The 23,271-nt window shown below is 40.4% G+C and overlaps 1 protein-coding gene across 1 annotated transcript in view; it reads left to right on the top strand.

Annotated features, from left to right (window-relative positions):
* The window catches only part of MDGA1 (MAM domain containing glycosylphosphatidylinositol anchor 1), a 321,444-nt gene that overhangs the window by 82,502 nt on the left and 215,671 nt on the right, over positions 1–23,271 (top strand). The window contains exon 2 of the mRNA XM_081315387.1: positions 21,678–21,817. Coding sequence (XP_081171513.1) covers positions 21,678–21,817 — 140 coding nt within the window. The remainder of the gene's footprint in view (positions 1–21,677; positions 21,818–23,271) is intronic.

The raw sequence follows: 23,271 nt of genomic DNA, 5'->3' as shown, positions 1-23,271 counted from the left end.
TTTCAAGGCTTTTTGGATAAAAATTTGGTGGAATATGCAGAAGATCTTCAAGCAAAAGATAAAGTTTTGTCCGCAATTCTTTTTGTTGGGTATAATTGCAGATGCTACTGTTGTGGACACTAAGTTGATGTTAAATTTAGTTACAGCAGCAAGACTTTTAATAGGTCAGTATTGGAAGAAGGAGGAACTGCCGACTATAGAAGAATGGACTTTAAAGGTTTCTGACCTGGCAGAAATGGCAAAGATTTCGGCTTATTTGAAAGATCATTCGCAAGAACGTTATATTATGGAGTGGGAAAAATGGATTGAATATATCCAGAAGAAATACGGGACTAAAAAGTTTCACTTAGCATTTGAATAAGTCTTCCTTTCTTTTTTCTTTTTTCTTTTTTTTTATATGTAATATTAATATTGCTTGTAGTTATTTTATATGAGCTAGAGAGTGATAGATTTAAGAATTTATTGTTGGTAGCATATGGATGTTTATGATTGTTCTTTGTTTTTATACCCTGTACTTAGCTCTGGGAAGTCGGGGGGGGGAGGGGGGAAAGGGGGGGTAGGGGTAGGGAGGGATAGGTAGGGGAGGGGGAGGGGGATTGTTAAAGATAAAATGTATTTTAAAACTTTTCAATAAAAAAAAAAGGTTACTGTATAAAATTGTCTTTTGTATACATGTTGCATCCTCTCTATTAGCCAGTGATCTTTGGAAGTCTAAGGTCAATGCATTAGTTCAGGTAAAACTGAGAAAAATAATATGTGGAGGAACTTACATAAATAAGCTATGCTGAACTACCACTCAACACCCAAGAAAATGGCACAAAGATTAGAATTTATATAGTTTGTTTGGAATCATATAGGTTACATTTTATAATTGCTGCCGATTATGTGATCCATCCAAGTGCCAAAACTGGCCAACAAATAAGAAGATCCTGCATCACTTTGCAAATATTTAAACTGGCATTTATTGCTTTAGATCAGACATGTCAAACACAAGGCCCGGGGGCCGGATCCGGCCCGCAAAGTGATTTCATGTGGCCCGCAAAGCCATCCTGGAAACAGTGAGGGAATGGCCCCCACTGCCTTGGCCCTGGCCCAGAGACCCTCCTTCTGCCAGAGACCCTCAGATCTGTCCCACTCCTGCCCAGGCCCCCATAGGCACCCTTGATGCGAACGATGTAGAGCTGGCCATGCTCACCCAGTAGGCCATAGGCACTCTAGCCACGCCCACCCAGTAGGCCACGCCCACCCTGGCCATACCCACCCGGCCCCCTGAGGGCAACCGCAATGCTGATGCGGCCCTCAATGAAATTGAGTTTGACACCCCTGGTATATAAGGTCTGCTGCCTTGAGCAGGGACCTGGGCTAGAAGATCTCCAAGGTCCCTTCCAGCCTTATAATTCTACTTTCTAAGTAAGCAGCTGGTATGCCACAAGCTGTAATAATTCTGCTATTTCCTCTTTAACACTGAATACACTTTTGGGGATGGGAGCAAATAGCTACTTTATATTGAACCACATAATCTTGCTTGGTACAAACTGTTCTGACTGGAAACAGTTCTTCAACATTGCAAGCTGAGGACATTCCACCATAGAGCCTTTTTAACCAGAAGTACCAAGTGATGGAACAAGTGACCTTGAAGATGCGCTCCACTTCTGAACTCTGGCTATTTCTGAGTGATCTCTCCTCCTGAAAGTGCTCTCCTAAGTTCTTGAATAATGTTCTAATCCTATCTTTCCCCTTGAAAACTCTTCTAATACTGCAGCAAGCAACATGTTGTGACATGTTCAAAATATTACGTTGCTAATGATGTTATTTAAATATTCAGCAATCATTCCAAGTAACAGCAAGCAGCAGGTTTCTGCTCTTTCAGGTTTTTTTAGCCTGCCCTCATACTAGATAGCACTTTGTTTTGTCAGTTTCTTGGCACTGTTTTCAGGTGTTTGGCGCTACCGAATATCATAGTGTAATTCAGACAAGATGATTTGTGAAAATACAAGGGTGCCTTACATTAAAAACCATCAGCCCATTAAAATAAAATTACCTACGGCAACACCTGCGGCCGGCGTCAACTTCCCTCCGTCCAGTGCGCTCCCACAGAGAGGGCCTCCTCAGGGTGCCGCCGATCAAAGAATGCCGATTGGTGGCCCCCAGGGGGAGGGCGTTCTCTGTGGGCGCGCCAGACCTCTGGAACCGCTTACCGGTTGAGCTCCGGATGGCCCCCGACCTTCGCTCCTTCCGGCGCGATCTCAAAACCTTCTTTTTCGAACAAGCTGGCCTGGTCTGACGGGATAGGGTTGGGTTTTTATAAATAGTTTTAATTTTAATATGTATCAATTACTACGGGCATAGTGGTTTAATCACTTTTTAATTTTTGTATCCTGTTTTTTATTATGTATTGCCCTGTTCACCGCCCTGAGTCCTTCGGGAGAAGGGCGGTATACAAATTAAATTATTAAATTATTAAAATATGCACTTTCCACACTGGGGTTGCAGGACCTGCTTGGCCTTGCTGACAATTGAACCTAGACCCTTTTCTGCCAATGTAGCATTCCTGGGCTCCTCTTATGTGCTTTGGTGAGAGGAAGAAAGACTACATTTTGTATTCAAAAAGGGGGAACCGGAAGTTCTTGTCCAGGCAAATTCTTCCCGGGAGCCTTATCATCCTGTATTCTGGGATATGATCCAGGAAGCTTCATGGGCAGAAGCATCCCCATGTTCCACCTTCATCCGGGTAGAAATAAGAACAGAATACAGCAATCATAAATATTGAGAATGATTGTTAATGGAATGCTACCAGGTGATGATTTATTACTCTTCTGCCATGAGATAAACAAAACATATGAAAGCAGCCTAAAATAACAACTCGGGGGAAAATAAACAGTGGGTTTTATAATTAAATGCCAGAAACTCCAGGCACTCGGATTTACTTCTTTCTTGGTGCCAGGTGCAAAGCTTGTATTGCTGGATGCTTCTTGCATCCAGTCAGGAAAATAGGACAGCTGGCAGGTCTAGAGGACTTGAGCAGATGGCTCCTAGAAACTTGGTTGGTGAGTTTATCCTCTTCTTCCCAGTAATCACCGCATGCGTCCTCGCTGCAGGTCCTGCTGTATAGCTTTGTGCAGCATCAGTTTGTGAAGCTTTGTGCTGCCTTGGTTACCTATCGCCATTGTTCCAAAAGCTTGCCAGACCATAATAGGAATCCTGTTGAGACCTTACAATTGGAAAAGGAGAGGAACAGATTGTCTTACCGGGTGTTGTCTATTGGCACCAAGTAGATTCATCCATCCCAACCCTACGTTTTGTTGGTCGGTTTGTTTGGCGTTAACATCTTTAAAAATGAGGAGTGTGTGTAGTGATGGTGCAACTGCATGGAAATCAATGGAGAGATTCTGTGAATGAACAAAGTTCTCCTCCCCCGTGTTTGCTTTCCCAATCCCTCATGTGAGTGAATAATACAGTTCTCTGTGGAACATTAGATGAAATGGACAAGACGGTATGATGAAAATAAGGGAAAAGGCCTGCCCCCCTCTCTCTCTCTCTCTCTCTCTCTCTCTCTCTCTCTCTCTCTCTCTCTCTCTCTCTCTCTCTCTCTCTCTCTCTCTCTCCCTCCCTCCCTCCCTCCCTCCCTCCCTCCCTCCCTCTCTCTCTCTCTCTCTCTCTCTCTCTCTCTCTCTCTCTCTCTCTCTCTCTCTCTCTCTCTCCCTGATATGGTGCAATGGTGCAAAAATGTCCAGACATGTATGAAATATGGACTGGGTAGGAAAAGGAACTGCTTAAACATTTCTATCGACATTGTATAACCCCAGCATTTCCTCATATTTTTGTGTCTGCGATCAGTGACTGATTCCTAGATAGTCTTACACTCCATCATTTCTGTTGAGCCTAACATCTTGTTCCCAGCCAAATTTCTTAGAAAGCTTTTCTTTTTTGTCTCCTGCGTGCATGGCATTTGCACGTCTTCTTTCACAAATCGGGAAGTGGGAAGAAAGGGAGAAGATGCAAATAACTCATCTACTTGGGATAAAGCAACTCAGACAGGGATGAGTCAGATTATTGTTCTCTGTCATTTTGTTACTGTTTCCTCATGATTTAAGTTCTGCTCTGAGCATTTGTTCCTTCTCAAATCAGAAGAACCTGAATGTTCAAAAAGCAGCAGCTCTTAATGTTTACGTCTGATTGCCAGATATTTCTGGCAGAGTCTCTGAATTTCTCTTTAGTGTCGTTCCAGTGGGATCTTATAAGGTAAACAAGTGCTGTCTCTCAGATGTCACTATCAGACACGACTTGCAGGTTACTGCTCCAGTGTTGGCAGAGGAGGTGTGAGTGATGTACAACTCTCTTTTCTGTTTGTACTTTCAGAGAAAAATATAAATCTCGGCAGTAGAATGCATGTTCGACATAGTCAAAACTCTTTTGTAGTTTTTTAATCCTTTGGGTTTTATCAGAGTCCAGGTTTGCAAAATAAAACTTAAGGTTGCCAGGTTTACACACATTCCGCAGGAAAAAAATCAGCTGGTGGTAGGAATTATACGCTTCCTTCACCAAGGTTTTGTCTGCTTCAATGGGTCTCCACTAAAGTGAAATCCAGCAGCCCCTCAATGGGGGATAAATAAATCAAACTGAAAAAGGACACACCTGCCCTTTCATATATGTGGCTGCAGTGCATGCATAAGATGTGCGTGATTACTGTACTTACCTGAATTTGCCCCCTGCCTGTCTCTGAACTTCTTTTGAGCCACAGAAAGTGTAAATAAGCTTGCGGCTAAGTTATCTTTCCTTATTTATAAACCATGACCCCAAGACTCTCTTCTGGATGCCTCCACCATATGAAGAGAAGCAGGTGGTTTAAAAGAGGGAATTTTCAGCATGGGCACCCATCTCTAGAATGAAATCCCTAGAGGTTTTCCAAGATTCTATATTTTTGCTTTCAATTTTTGCTTTCAAATGATTATTCATCTTTTGTTCCAAGCTTTCTGAGTCCTTTTACTGCTTATACCTTCTTGAACTTTTATTTTTGATATTTTTTATTGGCAACTGTAGTTTCTATTTATTTACATGGATTTATGTACTTTCTGATACCCAAGACTCTGGGTGATTTATTATAAAAGGAAAACATATATGTGAGACAGGGGCTCAATAAAAAATGGCTCACCAAATGCCCTACAGACAGTCATAGCCAGAATGCTAAAGATCAATCCTCAAACTCGTATTGAAATAAATCATTTTCATGGCTTTTCCAAAAGGAAACAGAAAGAAGGGCTGGTGCACCTCAAGTGATAGTGTGTTCCTTAGCAAATGAACCAGTAGAGAGAAGGATTGTCTTTGGGTCCATGCCCCTTTGATCTCATAGGTTCAGATTGATAGGCAACCTTGCTTTCCCTGGCATGCTAGGCAAATTCCACCTGGAAGAAATTGTCCTAATCTGTTCTGGAACCAACCATATAGTGTTGTATAGGTCAAAATAAATGTTTTGAATTAGACTTGGAAATGTATAGTTAACCAACGCAATGACCAGCAAATTGCGTATAATGGCAGCTTTTATCCACTTACATCCTGGCCACTGCATTTGTAACAACTGCAGTTTCTAGGTAGTCCTCAGAACGTGAGTCACTATCCCCAGTGGCCACTCAGGCCACAAAATCCACAGCCACTCAGTCTTGCAATAGCTGCATCCTGTTGTTCCCCATCCAGACTCTGACACTTCCATGCATCAGGATAAAAGGTAAAGGTAAAGGTTCCCCCGCACATGCGTGCTAGTCATTTTCAACTCTAGGGGCCGGTGCTCATCTCCATTTCAAAGCTGAAGAGCCAGCACTTGTCCGAGGACGACTCCGTGGTCATGTGGCCAGCATGACTAGATGCCAAAGGCACATGGAACGCTGTTACCTTCCCACTGTAGTGGTCCCTATTTTTCTACTTGCAGTTTTTACATGCTTTCGAACTGCTAGGTTGGCAGAAGCTGGGACGAGTAACAGGTGCTCACTCTGTTACACGGCACTCGGGATTCGACCTGCCAAACTGCCAACCATCTGATCGACAAGCTCAGCATCCTAACCCACTGAGCCACCGCGTCCCGATGCATCAGGATTGGCAATTCTTAGTTCTCCAAGGGTAGAGATATATAATTGGGTGTCATCAGTATACTAATGTTGCCGCAACTCATGGCAATGGATGAGCTCACCCAGCAGCCTCATGTAAATGATAAAGAGGAAAAGAGAGAGGACCAAGTTCTGTAGTAGTCCACACAGGTCAAGGGCAGGATCTCTCCTCCCCTTCATCATCACGGATTGGAATCAGCCCTGAAGGAAGGAGCCTTCATTGTTACCAAGTACTAATCTGGGACATACTGTACTTTTTGACTGCTGGTTTTTTTTTCCTTTCTGTTGGTAGTCAGTCCTAAAAGTCTGAAGCAATTCACTCCTTCAATACTTGTATTGTCAGTTCAAAGACTCTGTTATCTGTTATCATTAGTTGGATCTTCTTTATATTTAATCTTAATCCCATTTTTTTTCCATTATGCTCCTTGACTTTCATTATAAAGCTTCCAGATCACTTACATTTTCAGCTAGCAGAGGAATAACCATCAACAGAGCAGGATATTGATGTTTCTTCCTCCAATTTTAACAAAAGCTCATTCTCTTCCAATCCAGTCTGCTTCAATGTATATTCAGCATGTAGGTTGAATAAATAAGGAGAGATTATACACCCTTACCTCATTCCTTTGGTGATCAGGAGCCAGTCTGTTTTACCATGTTCTGTCTGATTTGTGGATTCTTGTCTTATTTATAAGATTTGCATGAAAACAGTAAAATGTTCTGAGATTCCTCTTTCCTTAAGGCTATTCCATAGCTTGACCAGGTGCCACAATCAAGTCCAAACCATCCCTTTTTTTCTACCATGGTTCCAATCTATTTTAGCCCGTCTCCCTTCCCTGCTACACTGGACATTAAAATACAGCACGTATCTATCATGCGTACTTTGAGTCTAGGATCATTTGTTCTATAGTCACTGATTCTTGTTTTTTTTTCCCCATTGCAAACAAATTGTGCAAGAGATTGAATTGCACTGAGATTAACACCCAAAGCATCAGAAATCAATTCATGGGTCACTGATAAATATTGGTATACAGAACGAAACAGCTGCTAGTTAGGTTGCAAGAGAATGAACGCACTAGTTCAAGTTATGAGTAAGAGTAACATCTGCTCTAGAAACAGTAAGTGGAATCTTTAGGAAATGCTTTCGGTGAAAATAAAGTGTTCTTATTCAGCACATGTTCAGTACTGGTAGCTGGGAAGCAAAAGTGGAAGGAGGTTATCCTTTTTCATTCACAAACACCCAGCACGCCACAATCATGATAGATGATACCATGTATTGTGATGTGTTTTCTATTCTGTGCCCATCTATCCAGAGGTCTTGATATTTCCCTCGTGTACAAAAGAGGAAGCCAGTTTAATGTAATGGTCAAGGAGCTGGAATCGGAACTGGGAAATCCAGGGTTTGTTTGTCTGCCTGCTTGTCTGTCTGTCTGTCTGTCTATCTATCATCTATTTTTAAAAGACATACAAGAATAAAAAAGGAAAAATAAAAATTCAGATATAATTTTAGTAGGTCACAGTAAATGGACAGAGAAATTGGAAAAGTTGTATAGTATAGTTGATGCTCAGTATATCACTGATGAAGTCTCAATCATAAAAAGCAAAACACATTGAGAGAAAAAAAGATTTAAAATTTATTTTATGATCTCTGAGTGGGAGATACTGGTTCTATTCCATCCCACCCGTGGAACAACTTTGCGCTGGTCTAGCCGACTAACCTCACAGGTGAAGAAAAATGCAGGAGGGACTGGTACACATGCCGTCTTCAGTTTCTGAATAAAAGAAGGATTTAAAGAAAAGATTTGTCTTTGGTTAGTCTAAAGAAAAGAAGAAACAGGGGTGACATGATAGCAATATTCCAGTATTTTAGGGGCTGCCACAAAAAAGGGGCATCAAATTATTCTCCAAAGCACCAGAGAGCAGTACAAGAAACAATGGTTGGAAACTGACCAAAAGGAGGAGCAACCTAGAATTAAGGAGAAACTTTCTAACAGTGAAGACAACTAACCAGTGGAACAGCTTGCCTGTTCTGTACCAGCCTGCTACTGGCCCTGCAGCAAAAGCAGGGACAACCCCTTTACAAACGGCAAGAGGCTGGAATAAAGCCTGCCAAATTTATTAACATAAAACAGAGCAAGAGAAGACACCAACCATGAAACAGGAGCTATGAAACAGGAACTATCCAAGCGGTTGCCTTCAGCAAACCAGCCCTCCCACACATTCCCCTTAAATACAGTTCAGGACGTGGCCTCTCTCTGCCTCCTTCCGAGGTGCCCCATTGCCTTCCTCTGTTTACTCCTGATTGACTGCCTCCTGCGTCGGGCGTCCTTGAACAGGGCCAGCTGTGGGTCATCTTCATCCACGCTGTCAGGCTCACACAGCTGGGTCTCCGTCGTGACCAGGTGGGAGGGGCCCGGCTGAGGTCTCTGCGGAGCCTCAAGGCCATCATCAGCAAGCTCTTCAACACCCCCCTCCTCCTCCTCTGAGTCGTCCAACCCAACTGCCGAACCCACAGGCTGACCCTGAATCACAACATTGCCTCCAGAAATCGTGGGTGCTCCATCACTGGAAGTTTTTAAGAATAGATTAGACAGTCACTTGTCTGAAATGGTATAGGTTCTCCTGCTTGAGCAGGGGGCTAGACTAGAAGACCTCCAAGGTCCCTTCCAGCTCCTATTCTATTCTATTCTATTCTATTCTATTCTATTCTTATTCTATTCGCTTATCCACATATCATCTCTTCTTCCTCCCTCCCCTTTCCCCTCTCACATCCTCCTCCTCCTTCCCTCCCTCCCTCCCTCCTTCCTTCCCTCCCTCCCTCCCCCCTCTCTCTCTGATTTATAACAATAAGGATCCGCACTGGAGAATTAGTTCACTGGCTGCTACTGGCATACTAGTATAAGAGCAATTGCAATTTGCAGCATCTCTCACTGTTGGCCCTGTTTTACTGGGAACTGCAATTCAGGCACACACTGACACAGATTCCTTTCCATTGTATATACTGTAGTTGTAAATATTTGTCTTCAGTAGTGGTTTAAGAATTTGCTAGCTTGGATACTTGCCTTTTAAACCCACAATGAAGTGGGGAAAAAGGTAGCTTCCCTTAGCTGGACTCTTCTTCACAACAGCCAAAGGATTTTGTACTTGGCACTGTTTTGTGCCAATTCCTTCCTTAACTCTTAATCCCGAACTCTCCCACTCCCCCACTTTTTTTAAAGGCAGACATTTTCCTGATTAGTTACATACTGTTGCATGTAGTTTGGACATTATGTTGAATTAAATAATCTTAATTATAGCTTAAAATAAACTGTTGGTTTTAATACTGGTGAAAAAACAACTTCTTTCTCCGATGCTGCTTTTTATGAATGTGCCCATTCCTTTTAGTAGCAGAAATCCTATAAACATCCTACGTTATGGTAATAATAGGAATGTAGAGTGCCCTGCCTTGGGCATAAAGGTATTTTATACCTTTCAGTTTCCTTTTATTTTAATGTGTATATATATATACATCAGGCAAAGGGCTCATTAGAAAGCTCGCTGTAGAGGTCAAGTACATGTAAAGGCCAAACATATCCAAGAGATGCTGAGTTTCCAGGAAAGCTGAGACATACTGGGAGAGTTTGAACAGTAAAAGCTTTTATTGCCCTTTAAAAGCTGCACCTCCACTTAATTGTAACACGGTTTTTCTTAATAGTATTTTTTAAGCGCTCCTTCCTTCCTTTCCTCCCTCCTTCCTTCCTTCCCTCTTTCCCTCCCTCCCTCCCTCCTTCTCTTCCTTTCTTTCTCTTTCTTTCTTTCTTTCTTTCTTTCTTTCTTTCTTTCTTTCTTTCTTTCTTTCTTTCTTTCTTTCTTTCTTTTTCTTCCTTCCTTCCTTCCTTCCTTCCTTTCTTCTTTCTTTCTTTCTTTCTTTCTTTCTTTCTTTCTTTCTTTCTTTCTTTCTTTCTTTCTTCCTTTCATCCTTTCATCCTTTCTTCCTTTCTCTTTTGAAAGTCAGAAACATAAGCTGCTCCAAAAGAATATAAAATATTTCCTACTTAGCAAAAGCTGTTCTGCCAATTACCATGCCAATGTTTCGGGTAACATCATAAAGTTGGAAGTCCCATTTCTGCTCAGTGCAGGAATCCAAATTAAAGCAACCCTGAAAGATGACTGTCAAGCCACCACTTAAGTATATCCAGCTAAGGAGAACCCACCAACTTATGTAGTATATTTGAGGATCAAACTGTTCTTGATTACTAAGAAAGTTTCTCTAATGTTCATTAGAAACCTGCCTTCCTGAACTTAAATCCATTAGATTGGATGGCTCACGATGGCTGCCTAATCTTCACGGGGGCATGAGGAATAGTTAAAGTTGAGTAATGGAGTAAAATAAAATAAAGAGCGTGAATAAAATTTGTTTTTAAAAAATAACAATAAAAGATAAAGCTACAGATTGTTCTGTTAGCTCATCAGCACCTTCTTCCCTCCCAAATCCATTATTTTTTGTCCTGCCCTCTAGAAAAATAACACTTCTTGAACTTCTGTGAGATATCCTTTCAGGAATTTGAAGAGATAAGGGTGTTATCACATTATGGCTCAGACTTTTTTCTCTCAAGGTTAAACTTGAAAAATTCATTTAATCTCGCTTCAGAAATCCTCATTGTCCTTGTTGCCCTTCTCAGAAGATGTTCCATGTCCATGATGAGATGGTATCTGTTCTTTGTAGTATCATTTGTCCCTAAATTAGCCTTGGTGGAGCAGTGGGCTAATGCCTCCTTAAGTAACACCAGCTGCCTGCAATTAGTGCAGGTTCGCATCCCACCAGGCTCAAGGTTGACTCAGCCTTCCATCCTTCCAAGGTAGGTAAAATGAGGACCCAGATTGTTGGGGGCAATTAAGCTGACTTTGTAATAATGCCGCTTGGGGGTGTGTGTGTGAAAGCCCTAATAAGCAGGCATATACATAGAATGAAGGCTACTGCTAAGCTTGTAAGCCGCCCTGAGTCTTCGGAGAAGGGCGGGATATAAATGGAATTAAAATAAAATAAATAAAATTAAAAAATAAATAAATTAGCAAGACAAAATAATTGCTAATGGGTTTGGATATTGTTCTGTCCCATCTCTAATCCTTGCTTCTGGCAAACAAATGCTTTTGGGATGATAGGTCCAGTCAATTCTTATTCATTTTAATTCATAATTTAGTTACGAGTTAGTAGTTATTTCTGTTTGATTTCTTGCAGGGTGCAGCCACATCCACTCCATTGTTCAAGGATCTATTGTCTCTTCTTGCTTGAAACACCAAGCCTGTTTTTTTTTCTGTATAGGCCAGAGATTTATTTCTAAGTTTCAGTGTCTATGAACCTATCTCTTCTTATTGCCCCTCTTATTTGCTGGGATAATTCCTTTTTTTGTTTGTTTGTCTTCCTTTTAGGGTGGCTGTGTCTATATCAGCTCCTTTATGTGGTCTGATCAATCTCCATCCTGTTTCATTAGACAAAGTGTAGCCACTTATTCCAATTCTGGGACTATATATTTTCATGCAGGGACATTGTAAAGCAGTGCAGGTCACAGCGGCAGAGTCTGTTTCATTTGTCTTCATTTTTTGTAAAGACACCACCAACAAAAGGTTTTTCTGTCGTCTTATTTTCTCCTCAGGTTCAAAAGCTGGCTGTACACATACGTAGATTCCTCCAGATACCCCACCAAACTACACAGAGGAGTTTTGTGTGTTCTTTCTTTCTTTTGTTCCACTTGCACTGGCTGAAAATTCATTTCTGGATGTAACTAAAAGTCCTAATTGTAATGTTTTAAATCCTAAACCATTTTATCTGAACTCTCAGGCTTTATCTATGCAGGAGGAGATAGAGCATTATAATGTCCCATCAAATGATTGATAATTTTGGAGATGGGAGATATCTATTAATGGCCCACTGTAGCCAGTTCTTTACACTGATGCAATAAAGAAATAAAATGTAACTCACTACTGTACAAATCAGAAAAGAAGCCATGTAATAGCAGTGCAGAATCATTATATGCCATCAAGTTTTTTTTCCTTCAGAAAAAAAGGGGGGGGGAACAGACCCAGGAGACTATAGACCAATCAGTCCAACATCAATATCTGGGAAGATACTGGAAAAGATAATCAAAAACTGATCTGTGAACATCTAGAAACAAATAAAGTTATTACTAGAAGTCAGAATGGGGTTGTTAAAAAAAAGATCATGTCAAACCAATCTTATTTCATTCTTTGACAAAGTGACTAAATTAGTAGATCAATGAAAGGCCGTGGACATAGTATACTTAGACTTCAATAAGGCATTCGACAAAACATACCACAACTTACTTCTTGGTAAGCTAGAAAAAGTTGGGATAGATAGCATAACCACCAGATAGATTTGTAACTGGCTGATAAACCAAACTCAACAAGTAGTCCTTAATGGTACTACATCTACATGGAGGGAAGAAAGCAATGGGGTACAACAAGGTTCCGTCTTAGGCCCAGTGCTCTTCAATATCTTCATTAATGACTTAGATGAGGGAATAGAAAGGGAACTTACCAAATTTGCAGATGATACTAAGCTGGCAGAAATAGCCAACACCCTAAATGATAGGCTCAATATCCAGATGGATCTTGATAGACTTGAACACTGGCCCCTATATAACAAAATGAAATTTAACGTAGAGAAAAGTAAAGGCTTACACTTAAGTAAGAAAAACCAAAAGGACACATACAGATTAGGTGGAACCTGGCTTAATAGTGGACAATTAATTAAATATGAAGCAGCAGTGTGCAGCAGTGGCTTAAAAAAAAGCCAATGCAATCCTAAGTTGCATTAACAGAGGGATTCAATCAAAATCATGTGAGCTACCAGTACCCACTATAAAGCCCTTGCAAGGCCACACCTAGAATACTGCATCCAGTTTTGGTCACCATACTATAAAAAAGATGTTGAGACTCTAGAAAGAGTGCAGAGAAGAACAAGAGCAAGATGATTAGGGGCCTGGAGGCTAAAAAAATATGAAGAATGGTTGCAAGAACTGGGCACGACTAGTCTAGTGAAGAGAAGGACCAGGGATGACATGATAGCAGTGTTCCAATATCTGAGGGCTATCACAAGAGAGGAGAGGGACAACCTATTTTCCAAAGCACCCAAAAGCCAGACAAAGAAAATGGATGAAAACTGATCAAGGAGACATTTAACCTAGAAACAAGAAATTTTCAACCAATGGAACACCTTGCCTTCAGAAGTTGTGGGTTTCAAGAAGAGACTGGAGGCTTTCAAGAAGACACAGAAATGATGTAGGGTCTCCTGCTTGAGCAGAGGGTTGGACTAGATGGCCTACAAGATCCCTTCCAACTCTGTTATTCTGTAATTCTGTTAAGTTGGTTTTGACTCCTAGCAATCACATAGATAGACTTCTTCAAGATAAATAAGAGCAATATAAGGTAAAGGTAAAGGTTCCCCCGCACACGTGTGCTAGTCGTTTCCGACTCTAGGGGCCAGTGCTCATCTCCGTTTCAAAGCCGAAGAGCCAGCACTTGTCTGAGGACGTCTCCGTGGTCATGTGGCCGGCATGACTAGACGCCAAAGGCGCATGGAACGCTGTTACCTTCCCACCGTAGTGGTCCCTATTTTTCTACTTGCATTTTTACGTGCTTTCGAACTGCTAGGTTGGCAGAAGCTGGGACGAGTAAGAGGCGCTCACTCTGTTACGCGGCACTCGGGATTTGACCCGCCAAACTGCCGACCTTCTGATCGACAAGCTCAGTGTCCTAACCCACTGAGCCACCGCAATATAGACATCTATAAATACAGCAGTAGATGCTTGTAAATATGTCCAGGGTTTAGATACCTAAACTCCCTTCTGGGACATAAGGGATTTCCTAAACTCATGTCCCAAAGCAAAAATTAAGAAACAGAAGGATTTGCTTGCTCTCTCTGTGGATGTAACTCCATGAAAATAATGCTTTGTATACAAATGGTTATATTAAATACGAATTATTTGACTGAGTATGTTTACACAATTAGATCAATTTCTATGTGATTATTGTGTTTAGCTGTGTCTTGCATTTTTATTTAGCTTGGGTAATGTGCAGAGCATTGTCAGGGTACATTATAATTGAAATATAATTGTTGATAGGGCTTATGGAGAATGTCTGAAAGCAGTTGTTATTGCTGCATTTTTCATAATGATTGTTTTCCTTTTGATTGTGGTGCTTTAAGGACATATATGACTCTTATGTTATGTCCTCATATGTAATCTTAGGAACTTTTCCCAATGTATACAGTATATTCATAAGGCACTGCAGACTTACAGAGATACGCTTTTCCTCTTTAAATATCCATATAGTGCTTAGAATCCTTTAGGTGCTGTACAAATACTGCAGTTGTAATAATAATAATAGGAATGTTCTTTTTGAGAAACTTGAGTTGCTCTGACTGTACCTCAGAGGAGGAACAAAATATCAAGGGATTGGACTCAGCTGTGTGCCCTTTGGTGACAAAAAATGCTTTGATCCTAGAGGAGATTCTCCAGAGCAGGAGAGGTAAATTTCCTCTTTTCTCTACGCTGCCCTACAGAGGATTAGCGAGGCTCTTTGGAATAACATAGTAGGTAGTACAGGGGGAGTTGCAAAAGGAAGAAAGGGGATTTTCTCAGATTTCTCCCGTTCCCTTAATGAACGCTTTAGTGGAACAAATGGACGCAATGGAAACACAGATTTGAATAGGAGCCATAGCAATAGGAGAAACAAAACAAACAAACAAAGCAAGATCAGTAAGTAGCTAGAAGTTAACTTAAGCAGCAGGCTCCTGTTTTTACAAGGGTAAAGAAATGAGCTCTCCACATCAAATTGCTCCCAGAGACATTAAAGCAACTTAACAAGAGCTTAACTTCTTCTACAAGGCTAAGGAGATTTGGTGAAGTAAGACTGAGAGGATTGGAGGCATGTCATAAAAAGTCTGAGGAGAAATAGGATAAGTAGTGAGGCTTAGATTTTTAGGCAGAACCTGAATTCAGGAAATTCACTTATTGAAAAGTGTTTAGTTGATTTAGAATGAAGCCAATGTAAATTACCATACTGATTAAGCGCAAATGAAGGGGAATTAGCCCAAAGGTTTTTTTTTGCTAATGTAGCCAGTAACTCAGAGGTAGGTGGAGTGACAGCAATCAGCTTTCAGTGATTTTTTTTTGGGGGGGGAATAATATTTTTATATAATATATACCTACATCTAAGTAAAATACAAATCTGTTTTTCGCTACTACCACAATCGGAGAAATTCTTCATAGTGGTCCATTTCTGGAACTATATCGTCAATCAAAGCAGAGACAATTTAACCAGGAATCCAGATGGATTCATTTGACCAAATCAAGCACACATTTCAAAATTGAAAAAGATAAGATCAAGTTGTACATTAATAATTTGCAAGTATGGATCACCTTAAGCTATACTTTACTTGGTGACATTTACTTGTGAGTAGGTTGTGTCGTGTTCATAAAAAAAAGAGCTTAGCATGGCAGAATCCACTCGTACCTTAACATTGAATAAATATTGAAAAATAACAGATTCATATCATAAATCACTGCACATAAATAGCTTTTCACATAAATAGTTTCAACATTCTTGACTGGAAAGTGAAGAAGACTGTAACAGTAACCTTGTTGACTCAGGTATAACCCATCCTACTCCAGCATTTTGTTTCTTGTAGTGGTCAACAAGATGCCCCTGGGTTGCTTGAGACATAGCTCTCTGCCCCTTGTCACCATGATACCCCCCAGCCTTAACGAAACACCGGGCCTCCAAGATTGATAGTTCTTGTCTATGGAGGTTCTCAGTCATCCAGGTCATGGTTGCACCTTTGGGATATTGATAGCCCTTGTTTAGACCTGTCCTCCATGATTTTATCCAAACTCTTCTTAAAGCTATCCAAATTAGTGACTATCAACATGATTTGTTGTAGTTAATTTCATTGGTTAAATTATGTGCTGCATAATATGCTTTCCCCATTGGTGATAGCGAGCTTGTATGCTTCAACAGCGTGCTCACAGTCAGCTGTTTAGCAATGCAGTCATGAAACAGAGGGTAAAGCTTGGATGTTATGGCAAAGGTGTTTATTCTCTTGTGTCTTTGTTCCTTTTTCTTGCAATCTTCCTTGCACAAGCTCTAAATCCCCTTTTTAGGTTTATATAAATGTTTCATCCTTCTAATACTGGCATGCTTAATAAACATTAATCCCTTGTCCACCTGGGAAGGGCAGGCCTCCCATCTGCTCAGCTCTGCCTGCAGAGCTTTGTGCTGTGCCTTGGGTGCATTTATTTTTTAATGACAGCTGAGGTTCTTATGAGCAAAACAGCAGGAGATCTGCAGATGTTGAAGGTAGGGCAAGGAGGTCCTTGATGAACTCCTGTGCATTTGTTGTGAAGGCATTCTAAGAATCTATTAATCCATAATTGTTTGGATAATGCTTGTGGAAATAGACAACAATAAATCACCAGTCAATTGAAAAGAGGGAAGAGGGAGAGAGAGAAGGAGGCAGAAGAACTGCTATGCCCTTTTATTACATTAAAAAGGTAAAGGTAAAGGTTCCCCCGCACATGCGTGCTAGTCGTTTCCGACTCTAGGGGCCGGTGCTCATCTCCGTTTCAAAGCCGAAGAGCCAGTGCTTGTCTGAGGATGTCTCCGTGGTCATGTGGCCGGCATGACTAGACACCAAAGGCGCACAGAACGTTGTTACCTTCCCACCATAGTGGTCCCTTTTTTTCTACTTGCATTTTTACATGCTTTCGAACTGCTAGGTTGGCAGAAGCTGGGACGAGTAACAGGTGCTCACTCTGTTATGCGGCACTCAGGATTCGACCCGCCAAACTGCCAACCTTCTGATCGACAAGCTCAGTGTCCTAACCCACTGAGCCACCATGTCCCTTTATTACATTACTATCTCTTAAAACAAGTTAACTAACTGTTAATGTACCTATCATTCTATCATCTCAGCAAAAATGGGGGTATTTTCAAATATCTGTGAAGAATCTACTAAGTTTTTTTTTAAGGAACAGTGGGAGAGCCATAACAGATATATGATGAGCAGTTGCCACAGGTTTTACGGAAGGTTATGTGGATTGTGCAAAGGGAAGGGTTATGGCCTTTGCCCCAAAGAGGGAAGGCAATGCTGGTGATCACTAGAAATTCTTTAAGCTGAGTTCCAGCACCTTTTTCTTTTACAAAAAAAGCACTGCTTCTACTTACCTGGCAAGCTGGCTTCAGGCTGTTCAGGACAAGCTGACACACATTCCTATTGGCCTGGCTCTCTTCCTGCTTCCTGTGGAGACGCAGCAAAGGGAGGAGCCCCCCCACACACACACACTCACACTCACTCACACACACACACACACACACACACAGAGAGAGAGAGAGAGAGAGAGAGAGAGAGAGAGAGAGAGAAGGGAAGCGCAATAGCTGGGAGCCACAGGAGAAGGGTGAAAGAGCCGCAGGTTCCCGACCTGTGGGCTACACCTAAGAAGCATATGCTTGGAAGGCACCTTGCTCACATGTGAAGAGGAGAAAGAGCCCCAAGACAGTAGTGTGATGCCACGTGCCGGGACAAGACTAGGAGAATTATGCAAGATACACCATAAATAATGGAAGGAATAATCCAAGGTACCTGACCCAAGATTTCCAGAATCTCTATAAAGATTCAGAATATCAGGTGGAAAGAGGAAGAATTAGAAGTCACAATGCAGGAAGTCAAATATGATATAGTGGGCATTACTGAAACTTGGTGGGATGAAACTCTGGGATGAAAGGAAAAATGAAAGGATATAACTTAATCAAAAGGGGAGAAAGAGAAGGAACATGATATGACACAGGAGTCTGACATTCCCAAATTTCCTGAAGCAAGACGTTCTCTTTATCCTGATTAGTAGCTGCAGAGCGTGAGGAGCCCCTGAGCCCCACTGGCCTTCTCCTCCCTGCAAATCTACCACAGGAGCTGAGGTACAAAGGCCTTCAGGAGTAGGGGGGCAAGCAGGCATCCCCTTTTTCCTGCAGCCTTCTGATTTTAAACTCTTCCCTACAGCAGCCTTCTGCTGCTCCAAGGAGAAAGGAGGCAACATACAGGCAGTAAAACAAAGCTGGTATAACTCAGGGTCTTCGTCCACTCAGTAGCCATTAATTGAGATGCAATGGGTAGAGAGAGCAAAGATGAGAATAAACAAGACTATGGTGTCTTTCAGCAATTGCCATGGTCTTACGATTATATGACATATATAAATTTAATCTGCTGGAGAACTGGGACTCACATTTTTTTAGTTTCCATAACCTTTACCCGATCTTCATCCCAAATTTTATTCATTCTTGTAAATACAGAGTTAGAAATACATTGGAAAAGAGGTGTAAGGTACTATTTTAACTTAGATTTCCCAGTTAACTCATCAAGGTACTCATAAGAACTGCCTTTTTGGAGAAACAGCTTGAAATCAGGAGAAAAGTGGACATGCACAGCAAAAACAGAGTTATACGTATTACGCATGCTTCTCATAAACCCAGAGAAAATTCAGCTGCTTTGAGGAAATCTGGAAAGGTGTTAGGTTGGTAACCATGTGTATCCCAAAGTGCCTTTTTGAGTTTGAATCTGCACCCCAGAGCATTTTTTTCCTTTAAATTTGAAGTCTTACACACTGTCTCTCTTGCACGTACATTATTAGATATTGTAATAATTCTGTGAATGCAAATATAAGTTGAATGAATGAATTACAGATACTCCTAGACTTACGACCACAATTGAGCCCAAAATTTCTGTTTGCTCCATTTTACAATCTTTTTTGCCATAGTTGTTAAGTGACTCACTGCAACTGTTAAGTTAGTGACATGGTTGTTAAGTGAATCTGGCCTTTCCTATTGATTTTACTTGTCAGAATGCTGCAAAAAGCGATCACGTGACACTAACCCCCCCCCCCCAGGACACTGCAACTGTTATAAATATGAGTCACTTGCTAAGCATCTGAATTTTATTCACGTGACTGTGGGGATGCTACAACAGTCAAAAGTGTGAAAAATGGTCATAAGCCATTTGCCGTTGTAAATTCGAATGGTCACTAAATGAACTGTTGTAAGTTGAGGACTACCTGTATATGCTCAGGAAGGGGTAGTTTGTCACCAGTTATTTCATGCATGGCTTTAGAAGCCGAAGAGCATGGAAAGGCCCAACTTCAGGATAAACATCAAAATAAACAATAAGGGTTAGGCCAACACATAGGCAAAGTATGGAGTAGGCAGGGGAAAAGGATGGAGATGCCTTCTGTTCATTCAGGGCAATACATTAGCTAAGTTGGTATTCTGATACCCTGATGTTATTCACAGCTTCTGATAATAGTTTATGAAAGATCTGCTCCACTAGACGGCAATTATCTTAAATGATCCAAATATCTGAATTCATTTGTATATTATTAATGTCAGTGTGACCTTATTTAACAGGTTTAAGCTTCTTGATAATCTCTGAACAGTTTAGATACGTGGGACTGCGTTTGCTTTATTTTCTTATTTAGACTATGACTCTCCTAAGATGTTTGTTCTAGTTCTGAATTCATTTGTTACCAAAATGCTAGATTAAGAAAACAAACAGTGCCAGTGGCCTTTTAGAATGGGATGTAGATAGAAAATAGATTTGTCCTACCAATTCGGAGCTATCCCAACAGTCTGGATTTCCACTGTCACAGTTCCTCCATTTGGGGTACGAGAATTGTAAGTCCAATACGCCAATTTGAAAAAGTAGATATTGATGGATCTGTTAGCTCCAGTTTTTCCCCCAGTTTCTTATGTTAACAATATTAGGTTACGGTAATTTCATCCTATTTCTACATGAAAATAAAGAAGTTGGCGCAAAAATGGTATACACATTTCTCTCTCTCTCTCTAATTCTACTTAACTAAATGCATCATGTATGCATTTAACATTATAAAATGTGAAGTTCTGCAAACATTAAAGGATTTTCCATGTCAATTTACCTGTTGGTTCAGAAAATACAAATTAGGTTTGTGGGCAAAAGAAGTACACTTTCCACCCTTAAATGTGGATGAGAATATTTTTTTAAAAAAACACCTTCCAAAATTATTGATATCTGATTTAAATCAGCAGTGTAGAATCCATATCATAAACAATTGTAAATATATGTGCTTGTGTTACTTCATCCCTGGAAGAAAAAAAAGTCCAGCATTTTTGAAATACCACATGTTGCATGCTCTTACCTTAGATAGGAGTATAATATTTAAAGATTGATTTCTGCTTTGAAAAAAAAAGTTTTCTATGGCTACTGAACTTTCTGCTCTGGTACATCTGAATGATTCTCTCTCTTTCATTGTGGATAGATAGATAGATAGATAGATAGATAGATAGATAGATAGATAATACTGTGCAGCTCTCAATAATTTAATTTGTTTTTGTTTGGTGGATCTCTGTTTAAAAAAAGGAATTGATTGTCCTGACTAATTATTTTTTAATGATGGTTTTGTTTTATTTTTGTACCACTGGAAATGTGAAATAAAAATTATTTTAGGTAAATATATATGAATAAAATATGTATGACCTTTTCTTATCTTCCTTTTTGTTTGATGTCTATGGAGATTCTTAGTCATCCAGATCATCATTATCCCAAATGTGCTTTTTCAAAAGGCAACTGAACTTTGTTTTTCCTTGAAGAAGTTTCACTTCTCAACCAAGAAGCTTTTTCAGTTCTTCAGTTCTTCTTCAGAACTAACTGAAGAAGCTTCCTGGATGAAAAGTGAAATGTCTTCAAGGAAAAACAAAGGAAATCCAGTCATCTTTTGAAAAAACACCTTTGGCGTTCCTTTTTGTTTCCATGCTTGTTCTGCTTTTTGCTCTGTGGCCATGGAATTGATAATCATTGCATAAGAATCTGTCTTCTCTTCAACCTAGTCGAAATCATTTCCTAGTCTAAATCAATCTCCTGAAAACAATAATCTAACCCAAATGATACAAGTTCAGAACTGCAATGTAACCTCTGTCTTTATGGCTCTTGCGAAATTAATGGCTTGGCATGCAGAAGCAGTTTATATTTTGATGCTATGTGTTTTTTAATGAATAAAAATGTAACCATGTGATCATTTGATTTGCACTACTTCATACATATACAGTAGATGAGGACCCAGATTGTTGGGGGCAATTAAGCTGACTTTGTAATAATGCCGCTTGGGGTGTGTGTGAAAGCCCTAACAAGCAGGCATATACTGTACATAGAATGAAGGCTACTGCTAAGCTTGTAAGCCGCCCTGAGTCTTCGGAGAAGGGCGGGATATAAATGGAATTAAAATAAAAAAAATCTAGCCATTGTTCTTTTTCTGGAAAATGGCATAGTCTTTATGATACATAATCTAAAGATCTTAGTGGTATCTGAAGCTGCCATCTTGTAGTGGCTTCCTACGGGCAAGCTTCATTGAGCATAGTGGGATTTACTTTGGAGTAGCTTTGAGATAGCACTGTTTATATCTGCAGTCAGGCGCTGCAAGGACAAGTGGAATATGAGACAGATGCAGTAGACAGACACAAACCCCTCAGATATTTGCTTCTCAATTTTTCTCTTTTTTTCCATAGCACCTGCCCAGGCCCAGATCATCCATGCTGGGCAGGCATGTGTTGTAAAGGAAGATAACATCAGTGAACGAGTGTACACTATTCGGGAAGGTGACATCCTTGTTCTGCAGTGTTTGGTTACAGGCCACCCACGGCCACAGGTAAGCTTTCTCTTCTTATCATCAGGAATGTTGCTTGGCCAGGTATTCTCAGATATTGACCACTGTATCAGCATAGGGATTCTTCTTCCTACTTCATCATTTCAGATTTTATTCTGCTTGACTCTGTGCTACCCTGGGAAGCTCTCAATAACCAAAGAAAGATATTATAGTAAAACATTTAAAATAAAAGAAAAAAAGATAGCAAGTGCAATAAAGGGAGGGTGGCAAAGAGCTTGGGAATATATTTCTATTATTATTTAAAAGTAGAGAGAAATAGTAGATTAACGTCTTTTTGTTCATACTATACATGATGCGTGAGGAAGACTTAGTATACAGATAAAGAATTTCTATTCACTCATGTCATGGCTGTTATATCCACGGCATCTGAATTTACAGCATAAATATAAATCCATTTTTTTATTTCTAGGACTCCCTCCTTTTATTTTGATTTTCTAATGAACTACTTTTCTTGCCTTCGCCTAATATTAGGAAGGGACAGAGTTTTTGAAACTCGGTTTAAAGTTCATAAAAAAACTTTCGATTAACAATTTGAGTGATGAGTAACACACACAGGAACCCACACTAATTCTTTCCCTCTTTTCTCATCCTCTTGTATGTATCTCTGCTCCCTCTCCAAATCAAAGATTTGTCTTTTAACCTTTGCTTAATCCCTTCCCAACTCTTCCCTCAATTAGTCATTAAAGTTCCAAAATATGGTCAAACTAAATAAATGAAGCTGAAATGGAAAAAAAAGTGCAGGAAAGATTAAAGAACTGACAGAAGCAGCCATGCAAACAGAATACTCTTTAAGAGGCTTCAGGCTTCTAATGAGAGGACAAAGGCTAAACAAATCTCACTGGCTGCCATTAACTCTACAGGCCGAGCAAGATGGGGTTGCTTAAGCTGATCACCCCAAGCCTGGAATCCAAGCCACCTTGCATATAGGCCTGTGGGCAAGGAGAAGATTACCAAAAGCATGTGAAAGTGCTAATATTGTTGCTTTCCAGCTTTGCACTTTTATAGGGTTTGATAAACAACTTAATTCCCATTTGTCCCTCATGGGTCTTGTCTGAATTTGACAAACTTGTTTTGTTTAAGCTTTGGATTAGCATCTGCAAAATGGGAATAACTTTGCCTTTCATCACACAGCTGAATGTGTGAAAAGTACATCCAGCCTGAACTGAAAATTGTCTCCAAACCCACATCTACTTTTTCTCTCACTAACTCACTTTTTACAGTATATTCACTCACTCTGAACCCTCCAAAATATAGTACGTGAATTCCATAAAAAAATGTCAATTGTATTTCTCCCCCTCCCGCTGATTCAATCCACACATGGAGCAGGAGAGGGAAGTCAAGGAAATTAAAGCATGTATGGACCATATCATTGCAAGGCTAGTTTTGTGGCTTGAAAGCTGCTGATTAGGTTTGGACTGACAAGTAGCCACGTCTGG

Source organism: Vipera berus (assembly GCF_964194415.1).
Source record: "Vipera berus genome assembly, chromosome: 1".
Lineage (NCBI taxonomy): Eukaryota > Metazoa > Chordata > Lepidosauria > Squamata > Viperidae > Vipera > Vipera berus.
The sequence above is the reverse complement of the archived record's forward strand: the minus strand, read 5'-3'. Positions and strand labels throughout refer to the sequence as shown.